The 18,149-nt window shown below is 45.5% G+C and overlaps 1 protein-coding gene across 1 annotated transcript in view; it reads right to left on the minus strand.

Annotated features, from left to right (window-relative positions):
* The window catches only part of LOC135384465 (venom metalloproteinase BumaMPs1-like), a 37,198-nt gene that overhangs the window by 1,037 nt on the left and 18,012 nt on the right, over positions 1-18,149 (minus strand). The window contains exons 2-3 of the mRNA XM_064613665.1: positions 15,177-15,340; positions 1,372-1,464 (exon numbers count right to left, since the gene is read on the minus strand). Coding sequence (XP_064469735.1) covers positions 1,372-1,464; positions 15,177-15,340 — 257 coding nt within the window. The remainder of the gene's footprint in view (positions 1-1,371; positions 1,465-15,176; positions 15,341-18,149) is intronic.

The raw sequence follows: 18,149 nt of genomic DNA on the forward strand, positions 1-18,149 counted from the left end.
TATTCCACGTTTAAAAAATCCTGAAACACGGACGTGATTTGAAATATCCATCCCATCCCACATCATCGCCGTCGATGGGTAGCATATCGCCCCTGGCGATGAAAGTCCCCACTCATCATCTTAAAAATTGAGTGGTTGTTCCATCCCAGAATTTCGATATGCAAATGAGCCGAAACCGGCTTATCGAGGCTTATCGGCTTATCAACACGGCTTATCTGGGCCGGAAGGCGGTTTATCTGGCAGGAAGATCGGTACGGCCCAATCAACATCATTCCCTATAAATCGCATGGCCCTCTCAGGTGAAATGAGCATTGCGCTATGTCGTCACGGTTTCCATTTCGCCTCATTTGCATATAAAAATTCGAGAATGATACTTTAACGCATATATGCGTGTTCCAGAATTTTTTTAAACGAAGTATTTCATTCTGCTATCTCGCTTGTGCCTGAAATCTCTTAATTAAAGAGCTCATTCATGAATTTTAGGTAGTTAGTCAACTCGTAATTGCATACTTTCTTCCAGAAGATATTCGCCTGAACGTATAACTCAACTGCAAAAACGACATCTGTGCTGTTCTGATAGCTTTATAAATAAATAATCTGTAATGGTTAACAATAAACACCCTGTATATATAAATATGTTGCGAAAGTGCGTCGCTGGACATGAAAACCAGTGAACACAACAGGGAGCACATCAATGGACATGAAGGGGGCAGCTGCCAAACACGTGATTGCTGTTTGGATATTCGCTCTGGTCGTCGGCTAAATGTCCCCTTGAAATTGATGTGTGTGTGTGGGGGGGGGGGATGTCAGGATAGGCTCGCCGTTGTTGACCACACAGAAGTGGGCGTCGTCAAGACTATAGCAAAAAATAAAATGAAAATAAAAAGAACGCATAGCAAAACAAAACACAAAGGAAGGACGGACGGATGGAGGATAGAGGAGGTTGAAGGATGGGGATGGGGATTGAAATTGATGTTATTGTACTCTAGACAGCGTATCATCCAATCCAGACAGGTCTCGGTCGATGAGGTCCCGGAATTTACAAACGAGCAAGGAAAGAAGATGGAGAGATACTCAGATGGCTGATCTATTGGTCCGGTTTTACCAACGCTGGCTAGCTTAAGTTAGTTAGCGAGATCAACCGAGATCAAGGGTTGCCAAAATTTGAAGTGAACACTCAATTCCTTTTTACAAACGTTTGTTGGTGACGTGATGAATGTTGCAGTGACAATAACTCCCTTTAGTGAAGCAGAGTTAAGCGTGAAATTCAAGTTAAGGGACAGTTGATCTCGGTTCAAACGTTCATCGGCGTTGGTGAAATCGGGCCCTACTGTCCTAGCGTGTACAGAAATGCAAGGCTGCAGTCCTCACCGTCAAAATTCCAGCATCCGTGTCCTCTAAGTACAAAGAGGCGGAGTTTTCCACGTCCTGGTACAGGCGTTTTTTCAAGTAATCTGTGTCCACCTTGTTGAAAAATATCAATCGTTAGCCCATATCAATTTACGTGGGTACGTTCATGAAAGTTTCAAGTAAACTGGAAGCAGGGGGATGTCATTTATATACGGTCAGTTTTTTCAAGCTCACACCTCCTACCTGGGAAAAATGCAAAATTCAGGCAGAATCAGGCAGGTTGGTCCGGTTGACCTCTCAGATCTTTTTCGTTCCAATATACAGGGTGTCCCAGAAAACGTGTCATTGAATTATAATAAAAAAACTACGCCACCTAGAATCATGCGGTCAACAGCATTTGTTTTTATTAGGTTTTTGCCACCTCCTAATGTGAATGTCATGTACTCCGAGTTTAATTATGTAAATACTTGCGAACTGAACTCAGAAATTTGCCAAGTAAAGGTCACTTTTTTACCCCACCAATATGAAGAGCGTGCCGAATTCACTCAAATTCACGATAATTCACAGTGATATTCACGAGCTATCCAATCGGAAAAAATAGCCGAATATCGTGCTTTTCGGAGCACCGGACCATAGCGCGCGATGACTTTTTGAGCGCAATCGCTCTCAATGCGACGGAAGGAGGTTCCGAAGCCAGCCCACAGAGTGATAGTAGAAAAAGTAACTGTTCCTAAAATTGCGAGAGGGAAAGCATTATCCTAGCGAAAGTCGAACGTGATAAGCCATTCCTGTTTTATCTCTTTCTGCGATGTCGGGGAGGGCTGGGTTTCCAACCTCCTTTCGTCGGACTGGCAAAGATTGCGCTGAAAAATTCATCGTGCGCTATTCTGTGCGACCTCCGTAGAGCATGATGTTCGGCTATTTTTTCCGATGGGATAGCTCCTGAATATACCTGTCAATTATCATTAAATTGACTAAATTAGACACGCTCTTCACATTAGTGGGCTAAAAAAGTCACCTTTACTAGGCAAATTTCCGACTTAAGCTCGCAAAAATTTACATAATTAAACTTACGTTACACGACATTGACGACATTCACATGAGGATGTGGCAAAAACCCAGTAAGAACAAATGCCATTGACCGCATGACTCTAGGTGGTATAGTTTTCTTATTATAATTCAATGACACGTTTTCTGGGACGCCCTGTATATTGAAGCCTAGTGCTTAGGAAGTACATTGGTGGAGGAAATAGCTGGAACTATCTCATAGTTGTTTTTAAAAAATAATGTTCAAGATCGACAATTTGGAGCACCGTGTTTCCTCGCAATCTTCAAGCCTCGTATGTTCGTAACGATTGAGGTAATGCTGTTAATTTTTTCCACGCTTATTGTTCATGTGCTGCTGGACTGTTTGCTATATGTTTGAGGCTCTAGGTTTTGCAGGTGTCCAGATAAAAATCGCAAAATCGCTTCGTCTGAAAAAAAAAAACGCGCTTTTTCCGCGAGTAACTGCTTTTTTGCAAATGCCAGAGGGTAACATGGGTGACATGATCATGTACGTTTTTTAAACGCTCTTTCCATTCATATGAAACAGATCGCTGGAACGCCTCTGGCATACTTCTTCACGCGCGTTTAGTGAGGCATGGTAATGCAAAAAACGAGCAAATTCGGAATCGTATTTTCCATATTCGCCCACTCGTGACGTGGTTTATATTCATCACACACGTTGTTCATGACATGCTCGCATAGCGTAGCAAGGAATTGTCACTTCGGAATGGCCGAGGTTCCGCTGCGCACACTCCACAGTAACTCCATCACAGCAAAATGTATGGTACGGTGCCGTAGCCGAGGTAGCGTTTCATGGCGCCGTAGTTTGACGAAGATCACACACAATGTGCGAACTAAGAATCTACGCATTTCCTGCAGGATGTAGGATAAGATCATGTGTCATAAAGCAATGAAACCTAATCCGCTTTCTCAGTAGTTATTGGAGAGGCGATCGACAGAATTGGAGAAAGCGCCTCTTTCCGTCCATGACTTGAAAACCCGAGACGAGGTAGGCACGATAACACACAAACACGGACACGTCCCTACCTCGTCTCGGGTGTTCAAGTCATGGATCGTCACCACCAGCTTGCTTGCTACCTAACTTCACTTTCGTTATCTTTCCGTCGCTCCTGTTGTCTTCATGTTTCATGTCACTTCATCTAAGCAGAACACATTCTATTCCTGCTGTGTGTGAGAAGACAAAAACCTGAGTGCTCCTTTGTAAGGACATACAATGCAAACAGCTCATAGCGCAGACCATATGGCCGTGTGTTCTGTGCGGACCACGCTGGTAAGCACTGCAGTGGTAAAGACTACGAAGCAAAAGCAAAGTGGGTGTTCACTGGAACGGGCACGGGAAGAGCGGGTGCGATGGTTCGGTGACGTAGTTAAGCACAATGATACGCTGTACAACCTGATATGTACGGCAAATAAGATAATTAGAAATGCGAAGCTGCTCTATATTCAGATGCTTCATCTGCCGGCACAAGGCATCGCAAACTATCGTATGGTAACACTTCCAGTGCGTTCCTGGAATAGAGTCCTCACATGTGTGGGAGAAGCAGGATGAGCAGGTAATGGCGTTCGTGAAGTGGACACGGCAAAAACTTGGGAGAGCGCATGGAGGAAAGCAGCCTTCCACTGTAGATTTTGTCCCATTTTATATTTGTTATGAATTAAGGACCTACGTTCTTTCAATTTATGTTTTGCGCGTATGCCAACGTTCATGCCGACCTGTGAAGCGTAACTCCTATCTTTGTAGATTTGTATTCGAGCTTTGTTTCGAAATAAACTTTATAAACCAGAACTTGACTACCTGAAATGTAATAGGAACGTGCGAAGGGACGAAACTGCTCTGTCCGCCCCCGCTAAGCCCGTCACGAGCCGGCCACGGAAGGTGTGCGCGGAAAGCCCGAAAATGAACTTCAGACTTTTCCGATTCTTTTTTCTTTTTAGCTACGCTATGTGAGCTTGTTATGAACAATATGTATGAAGAATATGAACCACGTCTCCAGTGGACAAATATGGAAAATACGCAGCTGAAGTTGCACGTTTTTGCCTTACCACCCTCACTAAACGCGCGTTTGGAAGTATGCCCGAGATTTTCCAACAATTTCTTTTGTATGTATGGAAAGAAGAACAGAACGATATGACCCATATTAATCTATTAATATTTGTCGAAAAGCAGTTACTCGCCGAAAAAGTCCGATGTTTTCTTTTTTTAAACGAACTATAAGATATTTTAGCTATTTCCTTTGCCAATGTACTTCTTAAGCACCAGGCTACAATATATACGGGAACGAAAAAAATCTGAGAAGTCGACGGGACCACCCTGCCTGATTCTTCCTGAAATCGACCAGTCTATTTGCGAAAGTTGAACGTCTGCACACGCATGGCAAGCGTAGGCGTGCGGCTTAGTGGCTTCAAAATACTTTGTGTGCAATAAAGCGCATCGCAGTGTAAGCTCCTCTGTTCTACCCTCAATGACGACTCGTTAAAAGTCCGTTATAGGCAGCATATACTTGTAATGATTTACAATATCGCCATCACAACTCGAGAGTGTATGCAGGACATAAAAACTTGGAATGACTACTCCCTTACAGAATACTTATGTGAGGGTTTCAGCTCATGAGCTGCTTAGCTGTTTGACAAAACATCTCAAGCCAAGTTATCATGTAGAAAATGATTGTTAATGATTATTGATTACTGATGATTGACATTGACATTAAAATGATTATTCACGTTATCATGTAGGGCAGCGCCGCGAGATCCACGCATCGAAATTTCCTTAGCAGCTCTCAGTGGCAGGAGGGGAAATGATACAGGGGGAGATAAAGCATGTACCATCAGAGAAATCACCCCCCCCCCCCCCCCACTCTCTCCGCGCGCTATCATTTCCCGATGCAGACAATAGACAGACCCAAATGTAAACTGAAAATATTGTAGTTTCAGCGACATGAGAAACCAAATGCAATCAACTCCAGTTGCTTGGAATAACCTCTCACACGACATAGTGTCCCTCGCTTCATCCACTCGCTTCCACGACGCTCTGGATCAGGCCATCTCATAATCATTCGAAACAGGGTTTTTCTCTTCCACCTTCTTGAACATCCTTGTTAATTGTTGAATTGTTGGATAATCCACGACTACTAAAGTGATACTGCCGTATTTACCTCACCATGTATTTGTTATAACGTGTATTCTTCTTTCAGTGTTTTATTATCGTTGTATTGTTGCCTCACCTACTCACCCATTTAACGCCCTTTTAGGGCCTTTGGGTTATGAATAAATGAAATGAAATAAACCCATCACAAATTTTACACTATGTTAAGGTCAATCGAAACAAGCGGAACAGTATAAAAGGTATAAAAGCGAGCAATAATTATTGTACTTGCAGGGTGGATGTATATATCCGGCGTGTATATAATTCGAGGGAAGTACAAAAAATCAAACGGCCACGAAATTTTACAGTTGCAGAAGGAAAAAGACGCGGACAACAGAATTTAGGGAAGTTAGTAACACTAGTTTATTTAATAGGCATAAATTAAAAGTTAAATGAAAAAGGATCGACGCTTCGACAGTGGCACTGCCTTCGTCAGGACGTTCGTCCGTCAGGGACCGAGGAAGCTGTAAGGCTTTCCGTTTAAGAAATTTTACGCTTATTCTCAAAAGGCTTTAGGAACGATAAGACAGCGTCACGAGCTTTCTCATTAAAGCTTCACTGGGGTAATGTGAAGAACTCGCAGGCTTCATAGGTTTCTTAGAAGGGCGGCGGAGTTTCTGGCTATGTCTCGCTTGATGCTCAATTGCCAGGCGGTACGGTTTAGGAAAGGCAATAAGGTAAGGAAGAGGGACGAGTGTATCTTTTGCAAACGTTGTTGTGTCCGTTATTCTTGCTGTGCAGTTTTCGATCGACCGTTAAGAGGATCGTGTTACGTGCATCATATTCACTTACGCCGAGACCGCCGCCGTTGTGTACACTTTTTCTTTACCCCGTCTCCCTCGCACATTGTCGTCATTGCTGGTTCGTTAGTCTGTCGTGTGTTCTTCCCGTAAGCCAACAAGGGACACAATATTTATCTCATATTTTGTTCTCCTTCTCCCTTGTCTTTTGTCTTCTAATAAATATATCCCCCCACAACTTCATCGTCAGTACCCGTGACCGATGTCCTGTGCTGAACAGCAGAGACAGCTGCTGTACATTGGTCATATTTCCTTCCCCATACGCATGCTTTACAGTCGTCGTCCCATTGTTGCACGCTCACAATGTCTAAACACCCACTCTACATCAAAGAACTGTTACTCTGGCATGTTTATAGTACGGATTCAGGCGAACGAACATCTGTACTGGGTTATTAGAAACCTACACTAACGATGAGATTCGAAGTTGAGGGGTACCCTCAAAACTGGGTCTAATTATCAGACCACTTTTTTTTTTTTTTTCAACTCCACTCATTTATACGCAATTTATTTTTCAAGCACCTTCAACAACAACAACTTTATTTGAGAAGGAGAGTGGGGAGGCTCACAGCCAGAGGCGATACTCTACCCCATTTACACCGTAAATTTTGTACGCAAACATAAGACGGAGTACAGCAAACCCAGCACGATTCAACTGATGCCGTCTCTGTTGAAATTATACCGGCATCTGGATGGCATAACGGGAATATTCTCTTTCGAGATGTCGATGCATGCTGCTGTGTCACTCGTACATAGATAAAGGAAGGGGGATGCCTCTCAAAGCGGGCCAGCCCAGTAAGGTAATTTTCTTATTATTTTGTTGTGTTACTAATTATCCTCTCCCATACCTCAGCCAATAAAATTTTCCTTCCGGATGACGGATCTGTCCTGGGACTTCAAGAAACGATTATGATAGGCTTTGTTACTGAATTTCAGCTCATATAAGCATACTGCAAAATTTGTAGCGTGTCATATGATTTGATAAGGTTTGATATCGCTTGACATGAACACACAAAAAAAGTGAATGTTATCATTTGGTAGGCCTGGATCTTTCTCGGCTTCAAACATGTTTGTCGTACACCTGTGTGGGAAGATCCTGGACTGATTTGGGCGCACTCGGCCCAACGAACACAAGAGAAATGCGGATTCGTTGTCTGGGAATTCCGAACTTGTCGCCCATCTTAGGCTTTTACCAGCTACGGTGGCGCAGCGGTAACGCGTGCGCTTGGAGACTGGGAGGTCCGCGGTTCGACTCCGCGGGCCGGCTGTGCCGTCTGGGGTTTTTCCTGGGTTTCCCTCAGATGTGTAATAGGCGTATGCCGGCACAGTTCCCCTGAAGTCGGCCCATGGACGCAGCTATCCTCCCCCCGAGCGGATTCCGCTCGGTCTTCCACTTCACCCTTTCCTCTCCTCCTCTCCACCACCTTTCCCTTCCCGAGAAACATGCCGCCTAATCAGGCAGGCAGACCTCTCGGGTTCCTCCCAACTACAGTATCCCCTTAGGCTTTGTAACAATTGTTCCCCGACCTTCTACGAGACAAGTGTCCCAGATTATGTTCGGGACCCTGTGGCCAGACTGTTAAAGGAGTACAAAGAGATTGTCACGAGGGGAAATTGTGTAAGTGTGGCGTCGGCTGCTCCCTCGCCACCAATTCGGAAGTTGTTGAGTACGTAGGTGATTCTGTAATTAAAGAGTTTGCTGTGTTCGAGAACGTGTCCTGTCGTCCCTCCTCTGTCCCTTTCTCGGGTTCCAATTTTTCACCATCTACCAGCCGGCCTGCACCCTTGCCCTTTTGCTATTACTGGGCTGATTGAATGGATGATTTTGAAAAGACGCGCGCGCCTCCAAGCGCGCACCGTAAAGGAGCATGGAAACTTAAAGGGACGGTCTCCTACCCCCTGCCCCTTTCATAAAGTGTACCATTCGATTGCCCTTTGTTGAAAATGGAATACTGCTAATTTACCCGACAAAACACCCCACAGTTATTAAATAACCGAATTAAAATGATAAAGATTGCAGAGCACGCCGCGATCTGTGTTGGCAACAATAAGAACGGCCACGTCGCCCTGCGGGTAAGTCCATGATAGGATACAGAAATCGTCTGCTTTTGCGCGTGGTAGTGCATCGCCGTGAGCAGACGACTTTCAGAAGTTACTAGGCACCGCGGCAACTCTCGTACATTTTCTTTCAGTTGAGGAGGAGGAGGAGGAGTGTCGTTGGGAGGAACCCGAGAGGTCTGCCTGCCTGATTAGGCGGCATGTTTCTCGGGAAGGGAACGGTGGTGGAGAGGAGGAGAGGAAAGGGTGAAGTGGAAGACCGAGCGGAATCCGCTCGGGGGGAGGATAGCTGCGTCCATGGGCCGACTTCAGAGGAACTGTGCCGGCATACGCCTATTACATTATTATTATTTAGTGACTCTAGCTTCCACGTATCCGATTGTGCGCCACATTCTGGAAGACCCTAGAGTCGCTAAATAAGCTACGCTTCAGAGTATCGACACTGAGGTTCAAGGGAGAGCAGGATCGCCATCTTGTTTTCGCATCACACCGGTATCATCCCCATTTGGGGATCAAAGACGGCTAACACAATTTGCTTTCTGTGGGACAGCGAAGCGTGTATGACTGTTGTGAGATAATCCATGCATTGTGCACCTAAGCGTCCAGAACATGTCAAGGTGAGCTCAAGGCCGTCAACTGCTGCTCGTAAGCGAAATGAGCATTTCACCCGCGCACGATAGATGGCATCCTGCACTAACGTGCGCTGTGCGCGTGCGCATGGGCAGCGTGGCGCGAAAACAAGATGGCACATGCTCGCTCTTCGAACTCAGTGTCGATACTCTGAAGCGTAGCTTATTTGGTGACTCTAGGAGACCCCACAGTCAATGCTCGGACTACATTCTCCGCTCGCGGAGGTATATGCCTGAGTGTCCCCATTTCGAGATCAAACGGGATTACTCAAACCAAGGTGCTTCTGCAAGTTACAATTACCATGACAACGACGACGCACCCACAGGTCGACGTCATACGTGACGTATGCATGAGAGAGGCGCAGCTTTCGTCGTCTGCTCTTACGGCACGTTTCGGCAAATTCCTCGAAAACGACTTGGTTATTCCGAATGAAACTTTGACGGTTGTATGTGTACAGTACTCGTGAAATTAGTTTTGGCTAAGTTTCCGAATCGCCCGGGCTGTACGAGACCGTCCCTTTAAGGGACATTGCCCTGTCGTCTGCTTCGGTCATGGTATACCATGGCTGACGCGGCTGCGCACACCGGGAATGTTGTTGTTCTTCATCTACCTCCGCCTCTGGCCGTCTCACAATGCTTTAAGGCGCTCGAAGCGCCCATGAACCCTTGTGTGGGTCTATTCGGTCAGGTCTCCCTTCAACTCCGCGTATTAATCTTTCGCCTTTGGGCCAGGATCTTTCGCGGTGGAGGGAGGCGAAAGGGAGCCGGTCCTTCATATTTGGAGAAGGGCCCCTTGAACGCGCGGCCGATAACAAGGTCGTCGGGGCAGTACCGCTTGCGGTGCTGTTCCGGGAAGATCTTTTCTTGATCTATTCGGTGGATCTATTCACACATGTTCATTACACATGCGGCGGTTGCAACAGTTCGGCGTGGGAGTACTGTCAGGTGTGAGCTACACCTCCGCCAAAGATCACCTCGCACTCCTGAGGGAGGAAAGGTGGGGGGCGATGAGGTATATGGCAACGAGGGACAGTCTAGAGAAGGAAGCCTGGTGCTCCCGGAGGCTCATCTCTAAACACTTAGCTTTCGTGCAACCGCCCATGGAGGCCCTCATAAGCAAGGGCAGACGAGTCACCAAGCAAGGTGAAATACCCATTGTGGCAAGAGAGTTCTACGCTAACATGTTTGAGAATGGACTCACGGCAGGTGATTCCTTCTGTGGGGGAAAGGCAGGAAAAGGCACAGAACTTAGCTGCAAAGAAGTGCAGCAGGCTGTTAGAAGCCTGAAGAATGGGAGGTTGCCGGGACCCGATGGGTTTCTGGCAGAGTTCTACAAACGGTATTGGGACATCCTAGGCCGCTCTTTGGTGAAGGTGCTTAATGGTGCACTTCAGAAACCTTCTTAGAAGGAACGGTCACTGTGCTGTGCAAGGACCAGCGGCGTAAGGAGGAGTTGGGCGCCTGGAGACCCATAACATTGTTAAATTTAGATTATAAAATATTAGCAAAGGCAGTCGTGGGCCGAATACAAGGAAATATGGAAGAATGGGTGTCACTATCACAGGGTGCTACAGTTAAGGGTCGAAGAATCCAAAGAAAAGTACGGGAGCTAACAGATGTTACAGAATGGACAAGCAGAAGGAGAATAAACAGGATTCTCATGACCTGGGACCAAGAAAAGGCATTTGACCGGCTTAAACACGCATATTTAAGACAAACATTAGAAGGAATTGGGACAGAAAATCCAATAATAAACACAATAGGAGCCATGTATGAAAACGCCAGGAGTAGGCTACTCGTCAATGGGCAATTGGGAAAGAGCTTTCAGGTCAAAAGAGGAGTAAGGCAAGGTGGCCCCCTTTTCTCCCCTGCTGTATGTGTTAGCCTTTGATAGGTTATTACGAGAGCTGAACCAGTCTGAGGCAGTGAAAGGAATTGGATGACGCGGGCAGTACAGTGTAAAACCATAGTGGCCTACGCAGATGATCTAACTATGGTAGTTCAAGGCGAAAAGGAAGTTGAGAAAGCTCTAGAAGTAATGGAAGAATATGGGACAGTGAGCGGGGCGAAAATAAATAGAGACGAATCAAAATTGATATATTTAGGTGGGGAGAAGCCGAGGAAAGATCTGGGTTTGAGCATTGTGGAGAAGACCAAAATCCTCGGAGTCAGGTTTAATAAGGACGGGGTTTCACACAACAATTGGATGCAGTTGAAAAAATACTTGGAAAAATTGAAGGAAGACTATGTTGAACCGGGAACGCCACTTACAGCTCGAGCGCAGATTGTCAAACGAATTATGATACCGAGATGTGCGTACCTGTTTTCTGTCGCTTACCCTTCTCCTGAAATATGCCGTAGAATTGAAAAACTCTGCTTTCAGTTTATATGGGATGGGAAAACGCAATGCGAAGCGCAAGAGAAAATGGAACTGCCTATTGAAGTTGGGGCCTACAGATTGCTGATCTGAAACAATTGTCACAAGCACATGCTTTACATGGAATATATAGGATGTTGGATGGTAAGGCCATCGGACAGCCGGTGACAAAATTTTAGCTGGGAATAAACATGAGACATTTTCGCCAACGCGGGATAGATCATAGGAGTCCAATGTCGGAATGGCAGCCAGCAATTTATGAAACAGGGAAGCACACTTTGCTGCAATTGAAAAGATTAGACAACAGCAAAGACTACAGCGGAAGCTCAGTCGCTTAATTATACAGAGATCTGAGGGGGAAAGAAATAGAGAAATTTCCATCTGCAATAACAGCGGAAGATTGGAAGATGATTCTTAGTTACTAGTTAGAAGGCAAAAGAAAATCATTCCTGTGGAAACTGGCGCATGAGGTCATACCAGTGAGGGACAAGTTTTATCTGTGGGGTAAAAGCCGCAGAAGAGACTGCGAGCTGTGCGGTCAAATAGAAACGGTGAGGCACGCCGTCTCCGAGTGTATGGTACCGGTGTACCTGTGGTCCTGTTTTAAGAAATATTTTGGATTAAGTTTGATTAACGTTTGAAGAAGCTGTGAGAATACATGTTGGGAAAGTAACCAAAAGACAATAGAAATTTTACATGTTAGTAGCAATATAATCAGTTACTACGTACGAACTTAGCTTGGGAGGGAGCGGCTAAGGTTAGGAGCAAAGAACTTCGCGAAACAGTGGCAGTGTAAAGGGCTCATAGTAGTGGAGGGTATTATTAAATTTAAATTGGCAGACTAGTTAAATTAACCGTTAAATTAGTTAAATTAAATTAGTTAAATTAATTTAGAATATATTAACGCCGCAACACAAGGAGGAGATCTATCGAAATTTTGGGGTGAGTTAATTGTAAAGCACAGGAGTGTTGACGCTCTTCTGAAGCACACGATACAACGTTATACTCAAGTGCAAAAGCAATGGGGCAGAGTTTTAGAACTGGCCTCAGTTGTTGACTTGGTCGGGGAAAATAAAGCAAATCAGTAAATAAAGGATATAGGGAGTGGTAGGCTAAAAGATAAGGAATATGGGCTCACTAATTTTGTGACTCATCTAATCAGTCAACAATACAAAAGCACAGTATTTTTAAAAGCCATGTCTTCGTACCACCTGTAATTACGCCACCCACTGAATAAATTTTTCCCAAACACCGTCGGCCGACAAATAATGTTTTAAGTGCATATACATCTGTGTCTGTCTATTCCAGGATATTACGACTTCATCGCCATTTTGGGCATCCCTGGCCACTCGAGCGGACATCCTACACGACAGCAGCTGGAATCTTTCCACTCCCTCAAGAAAAGGGAAAAGTGGGCCAGCTTCTCCGAACCCACCAAGGTCTCCAATCCCTTTCCCACGACGTGCCGGCTATTTAAGCGATGACTCGGAGCCCAGACTTGTCTCTGTTTGTACATTATGTAATATATACGTTGTCTCCCTTGTCAACTGGCCTCTGCCTCGTTTGTGCCTACCGGCGTTGGGAAGTTCGGCCACCTACCTTCCCCAGGCTCGCAACAAGGGGTTCAAACACACAGCCTGCGCGCTGCATGTGGCCCGCAAGCCACGAGGACCCTCGACCACTAAACAGAAGGAAGCTGCCATCTAACGAAATATAATAAATGATTAGGAATGAAACGAAATTGTCCATTGCTAGGCAGCAAGCACCTTAATTCTGGCACTATATTTACAAGGGAGTCGAAGCTGTAGCCTCTCTGGATGTCATCTGCGGTAAATTAAAATTAAAAATTAATGCGAATTTTCAGGAGTCTTGTTCAAGTATCAACCGTGAAATTATCCAATCAAAAACGTGAACCAATGAAATTGCCGTCTCTCTTCTTTTTCTGTTTCCGTTGCTTCTGTTTCTTTTACCAAGTTTAAACTGTAAGCAAGGGCAACGATACAATGTGCAAATAGGAGATAATTTCATTGCTCCTGAACATTGTCATAATCATACTCGGTAATAATGTCATTACTGTAATGAAATTACAGTAATGAAATTGCTTTTTCTGGTAATTCGTAATGTAATGCTTTACTTTTGATATTATGTAATTTGTAATGTAAGTTAATTACATTTTGGCAGTAATTTTAATGACATTACTTATTACTTTCACCAAAAGAATCGACTGTGTCTTCTGCGTTGGCACTTGGCAGAAACAGAGATACCGACTGGCGAGTTAAAAGAATTCCAAGGCCCACATGAACGGTGACGCACTCAATCGGCACAGAATAAAATATGTATTGTTTTTACAACGTAGTGTTGTCTGACAACGAATTTCCACATCCTCAATATCATTACGATTATACTCACAGTAATGACTTTGTAATGTCATTACTTTTTCGTAGTAATTCTAATGCAATTTCATTACATATCAATTGCAGTAAGGAGTAATGTAATTTAATTAAATTCTAACGGGAGTAATGAGTAATATAATTAATTACATTTTTAGAAGTAATTTTTTACCCAGGTATGGTCATAATCACTTGTGAGGAAGTACATGTTTTTCTCTAACCGTTTTTTTTTGTGTGTGTGTGTGTGTGTCTCTGTATTCTCAGTACTGGATTTGGAAATGCATCTCTTGTTGTGCCAGGTGGACTTCTTTAGTAATGAAGTCCGGCTCTACAATAAGCATACCGCTCGTGTTTTTGTGCATATTTTTATTTGATTATATTTTAGCGTGTTTTATTCTAATTACGGTCATTTGTGAGGCCCTCCCACTTCTAGTCTAACGTCGGTGCCGCCCGCGACCCGATTCGAGTTTGAGGGCCCTGGTCTATTCTTTGCATGGAGAAATGATTGAGCGCTGGGGTCAGTGTGTGGGGCCGTCGCGGGATTGTCGGAGCGCGTGGGGGGTACGTAAGTACTCGATGGGGGTCAGTAGTAGCATACTCTCCCTATTATCCAACCCGCCGACGTGTCTTTCTCTAGTACTTCGATCACTCTCCCTCCCTACTAGATCCCTCAAAACTAGATCAGCGAACTGGCTCTCTTCCAACGACCCCCTAAATATGAACTATATGACATTAAAATTATCCTTGTTGGCAAGAATGTTTTCGATTTCATTTGATTTGATATTTTCCAAATTATAAAACACTCGTAGATTCTAGATGCATGCTCGATATTTCCAAGTGCTCTTGAGTTACTTTTTCTTTTCTGATACCCTGAATCCTTGTTCCGAGAACTTTTCGGTTATTGCGGTACTTCAGCTAGAACTAGGTATTTACCTGAATCGCCGGCTCCACGCAAGCTGTTTGTTTTCTTTCTTTCTCTTTTTTTTTTTTTTGCTGCGGCAGCCATACTTGGTCTAGTTGCGCGCCACATAGTGGAACATAGGGCAAACGATTGCTATGGAAAACACTTTTTGTGGAAAACAGAACAGCGGGTAGGAGTGACTGTGTTTTATGCTTGAATAACAGTAGAATGGTGTCATCTGTATGATGGGAGCTTCGTCGTTATCACAAAAGGTTTCACAATTGCTGCAGTTTGCACGTCATCTGCATGCAATGACCGTCCCTAGAGTGTGCTGGCCTACCCTCGGAGTCAATTTTAGAATAGGGCTTTAGCGCGCGACACCGCCGATAGCGGATCTTCAGAGGCTGCAAATATCATAGAGGGGAGGAAGACAGACCTAAATGGTGGAAATCAAAAGTGCTCACTTCTTTCCTGTTGCTGTTATCCGTTATCACGGTTATGGTGTCTCCAAGAACGGAAGCAGGCTCCAGGTTGAAGATCAGGTCGGAGCGGACATGGAGCACCTTTACGTTGACGTCGTTTCTAGCATCAATGATCCTCGGGTAGACGACGGTGTCACGCAGATGTGCTACAAACGTGAAAGGAAAACACTTGGCCTCATCACTACGCTAAACAGAAACAACGCTGTACAGTTACAAGCTGAACTGTTTTGTGGGCGTCTTCGTGAACACACCGACGTGTGTTCAACCGCGCGTGACAGCGCTTCAAACTACTAACCGCCTACAAATTTCAAGATAATAGAGAGTTTTAGCAGACCGTTCATAACATGGGTAGCGGCTTACCGTATCAACCGGAACCAATCAGTGGATAAGATTTTGAGTCACGCACGAGTGCGATTGGTTCCGATAGAGACGATAACTTTATCGACGGTATACTAAAACTCACTAATCACATTTAACGACACAATAATGACTTTCAATGCTTGCCCTTTGACTTCTGTTTCCTTGTGAATGTGAATTTTATATTGTATTGAAATTTAAAAAAAAGAAACGCGCTAACGCCTTTGCGTACGTTAAGGATAGCGTGGTGGTTCTGCGCAATGCGCGATGCGAAGCTCTCTTTATGTTTTGCGCATGCTCAGAACCACCGACACAGGGCCGGCGTCGACCTGGGGGGGGGGGGGGGCTCGCTGAGTTCGCAAATAGGGCCGCAAAGGAAGACACCTTTCGGGAAGCAAGAATACGGGGGCGGGGGCGCAAATTTCCCTCTCGTAGACGCCAGTACTGCACCAACGCTATGTCTTATGTACGCGAGGCCCATAGCGTACGATACCCTAAAACTCTCTAATAAGTCCAGTTTTTGTGGAGTCAGTGTGAAGGATAGACGAGAAACATAACCTGCGTGTATCGCTTGGAAGTCAGTTCGCTTTGCAGAAATTGTCAATCGCCATTAAACAATGCCGCCGTTTGAAAAAGACCAACAAGGCTTCTAACACGGAAACACGGAGATTTTAACGCCCAAAGGAAAGGCCGGCAAACAATCAAGCTCCATGCAAGCACATGCTGCGTGGTTAGCGTACTGGTCATGTCACGTCGAGACTGGGAGGTACCCGGGTTCAACTCGAAGTGCTGGCTGGGCTGTCTGGGATTTTTCCTGGGTTTTCCTCAGACGCTCTCAGACATATGTCGGCAATTTCCTTAGAAGTCGGTCCAGGACGCACATTCACCCCCAGAGCGAGTGGTGACGTTACCCCCCTCTGTGAGGCCGACACCGTCGAGCTCTTTCACGAGCACCACCACCACCATGCCGTGATGTTGACATAATAGAGAGTTTTAGTAGATCGTGGCGATAGCGTACGTACCGGATAGCGTTGGTGGTACTGCGCACTGCGCGAAGCTCTCTTTCTCTCATGCGCGTGCGCAGAACCATCAACGCTATCCCTTACGTACGATAAAGCGATAGCGTACGAATTACTAAAACTCACTAGTGCCACAGTGCTTTACTGTACAGCACATATGGGAATGGAAAACGATTACTTCGCTATGCATAGTTGTTGGGCAATAAAAGCGACAGCGCACGGTGAGCGTGCTGACATTCAGCGGAACGGCGATTTTGACACGTTGTTGTTTCTGTCCCTCCTGGAGCCTGAAGCAAGCGTTGCTAATACGTGATGAGTGGAGTTTGATCCTTATTCACCGCGTAATTCACTTAGTTCGTGGCATGGTCGTCCCGCTTGAGTTACTGTTCCGGAAATTTTAAAACGTGCCGATAAGACTCAAAGTGCAGGCTAACTCGTGAAACATGACGAAAAGTAACCCCGAGACAGAGGAAACAACCCATAGGATAGAGCCCAACCGTTGCTTTCTGTGGATCAGCTAGAAAACCATGCCGTCATGCCGATGCTAGTCATTGCCGATGGCCTTGCCTCGTCCTCTAAAACAGTCAACGTGTGTTCTGGTCACTTAGGGTCTAACCCTCGTGTGGAGCAACTACGTGCTGTCCGAAGGCGCGCTGAACGTAAAGCTCGACGGACATGAGATCTTTCTGATATACACGAAGCAAGATGCGCTTGTACAGACAGAACTCCGAAATCTTGACCGTCAACGGTGGCGGCACTTCTGTTGCTCGTCATCACCTTTTGAGAGCCCTGCTCGGATATGGAGAGTCGCAAGAAGTTTAAAGGAGAACCCTCCAGTTCGGAACCCACTTGGAGCTCTTGCACTCTTAACATCTACGTCTGAGAAAGAGGTGGCCAGGGAATTCTGCCGTGTCATTACGAAGGGAGCTAATGTAACCAGCACCGAGGAGTACCTAACCCATACAGCCCATGTGACATCTATTCTCGAGGATGCCAACCCATGAGCTGTCCCTGCCTTGGATATGGACTTCTCCGTGGCAGAACTTGTCAGAACTCGTCAGCCATTTCAGCTGCATGCAAGAAGTCGTCTCCAGGCCCGGACGCCATTACATACACGATGATTCGAAACCTTGACCCTACTTCCCTTCAGGCCCTGCTGAACATCTGCAATCACTCGTGGAGGCACGGACAGGTTCTTAGGCAGTGGAAAGTCGGCCAAGTGGTACCGTTGCTAAAACCAGGAAAACACCCATCCCAACTGGCATCATTTCGCCCGGTAACTCTGACCAGCTGCTTGGAGAAAGTTATGGAAATAATGGTCTTGCGTAGAATTGAGTGGTGGCTCGAAAGCCGTGCCTTCTTCCCTCAAGAGCAAGCTGGGTTTCGATGGCACTGCAGTTCGATAGATTCTGTCCTCGACTTGGTCACGTCGGTGGAAGAGGCACGACGAGGCAGGAAGATCTCGGCGGCGGTATTTCTTGATGTTAAGAGAGCATACGACACCGTTAGTCATCCATCAATCTTACATGCTTTATACAGCGCTGCGCTCTCACGTACAACGTTGCTTTGGATAGCTGAT

This window comes from Ornithodoros turicata, chromosome 2, assembly GCF_037126465.1.
Source record: "Ornithodoros turicata isolate Travis chromosome 2, ASM3712646v1, whole genome shotgun sequence".
Lineage (NCBI taxonomy): Eukaryota > Metazoa > Arthropoda > Arachnida > Ixodida > Argasidae > Ornithodoros > Ornithodoros turicata.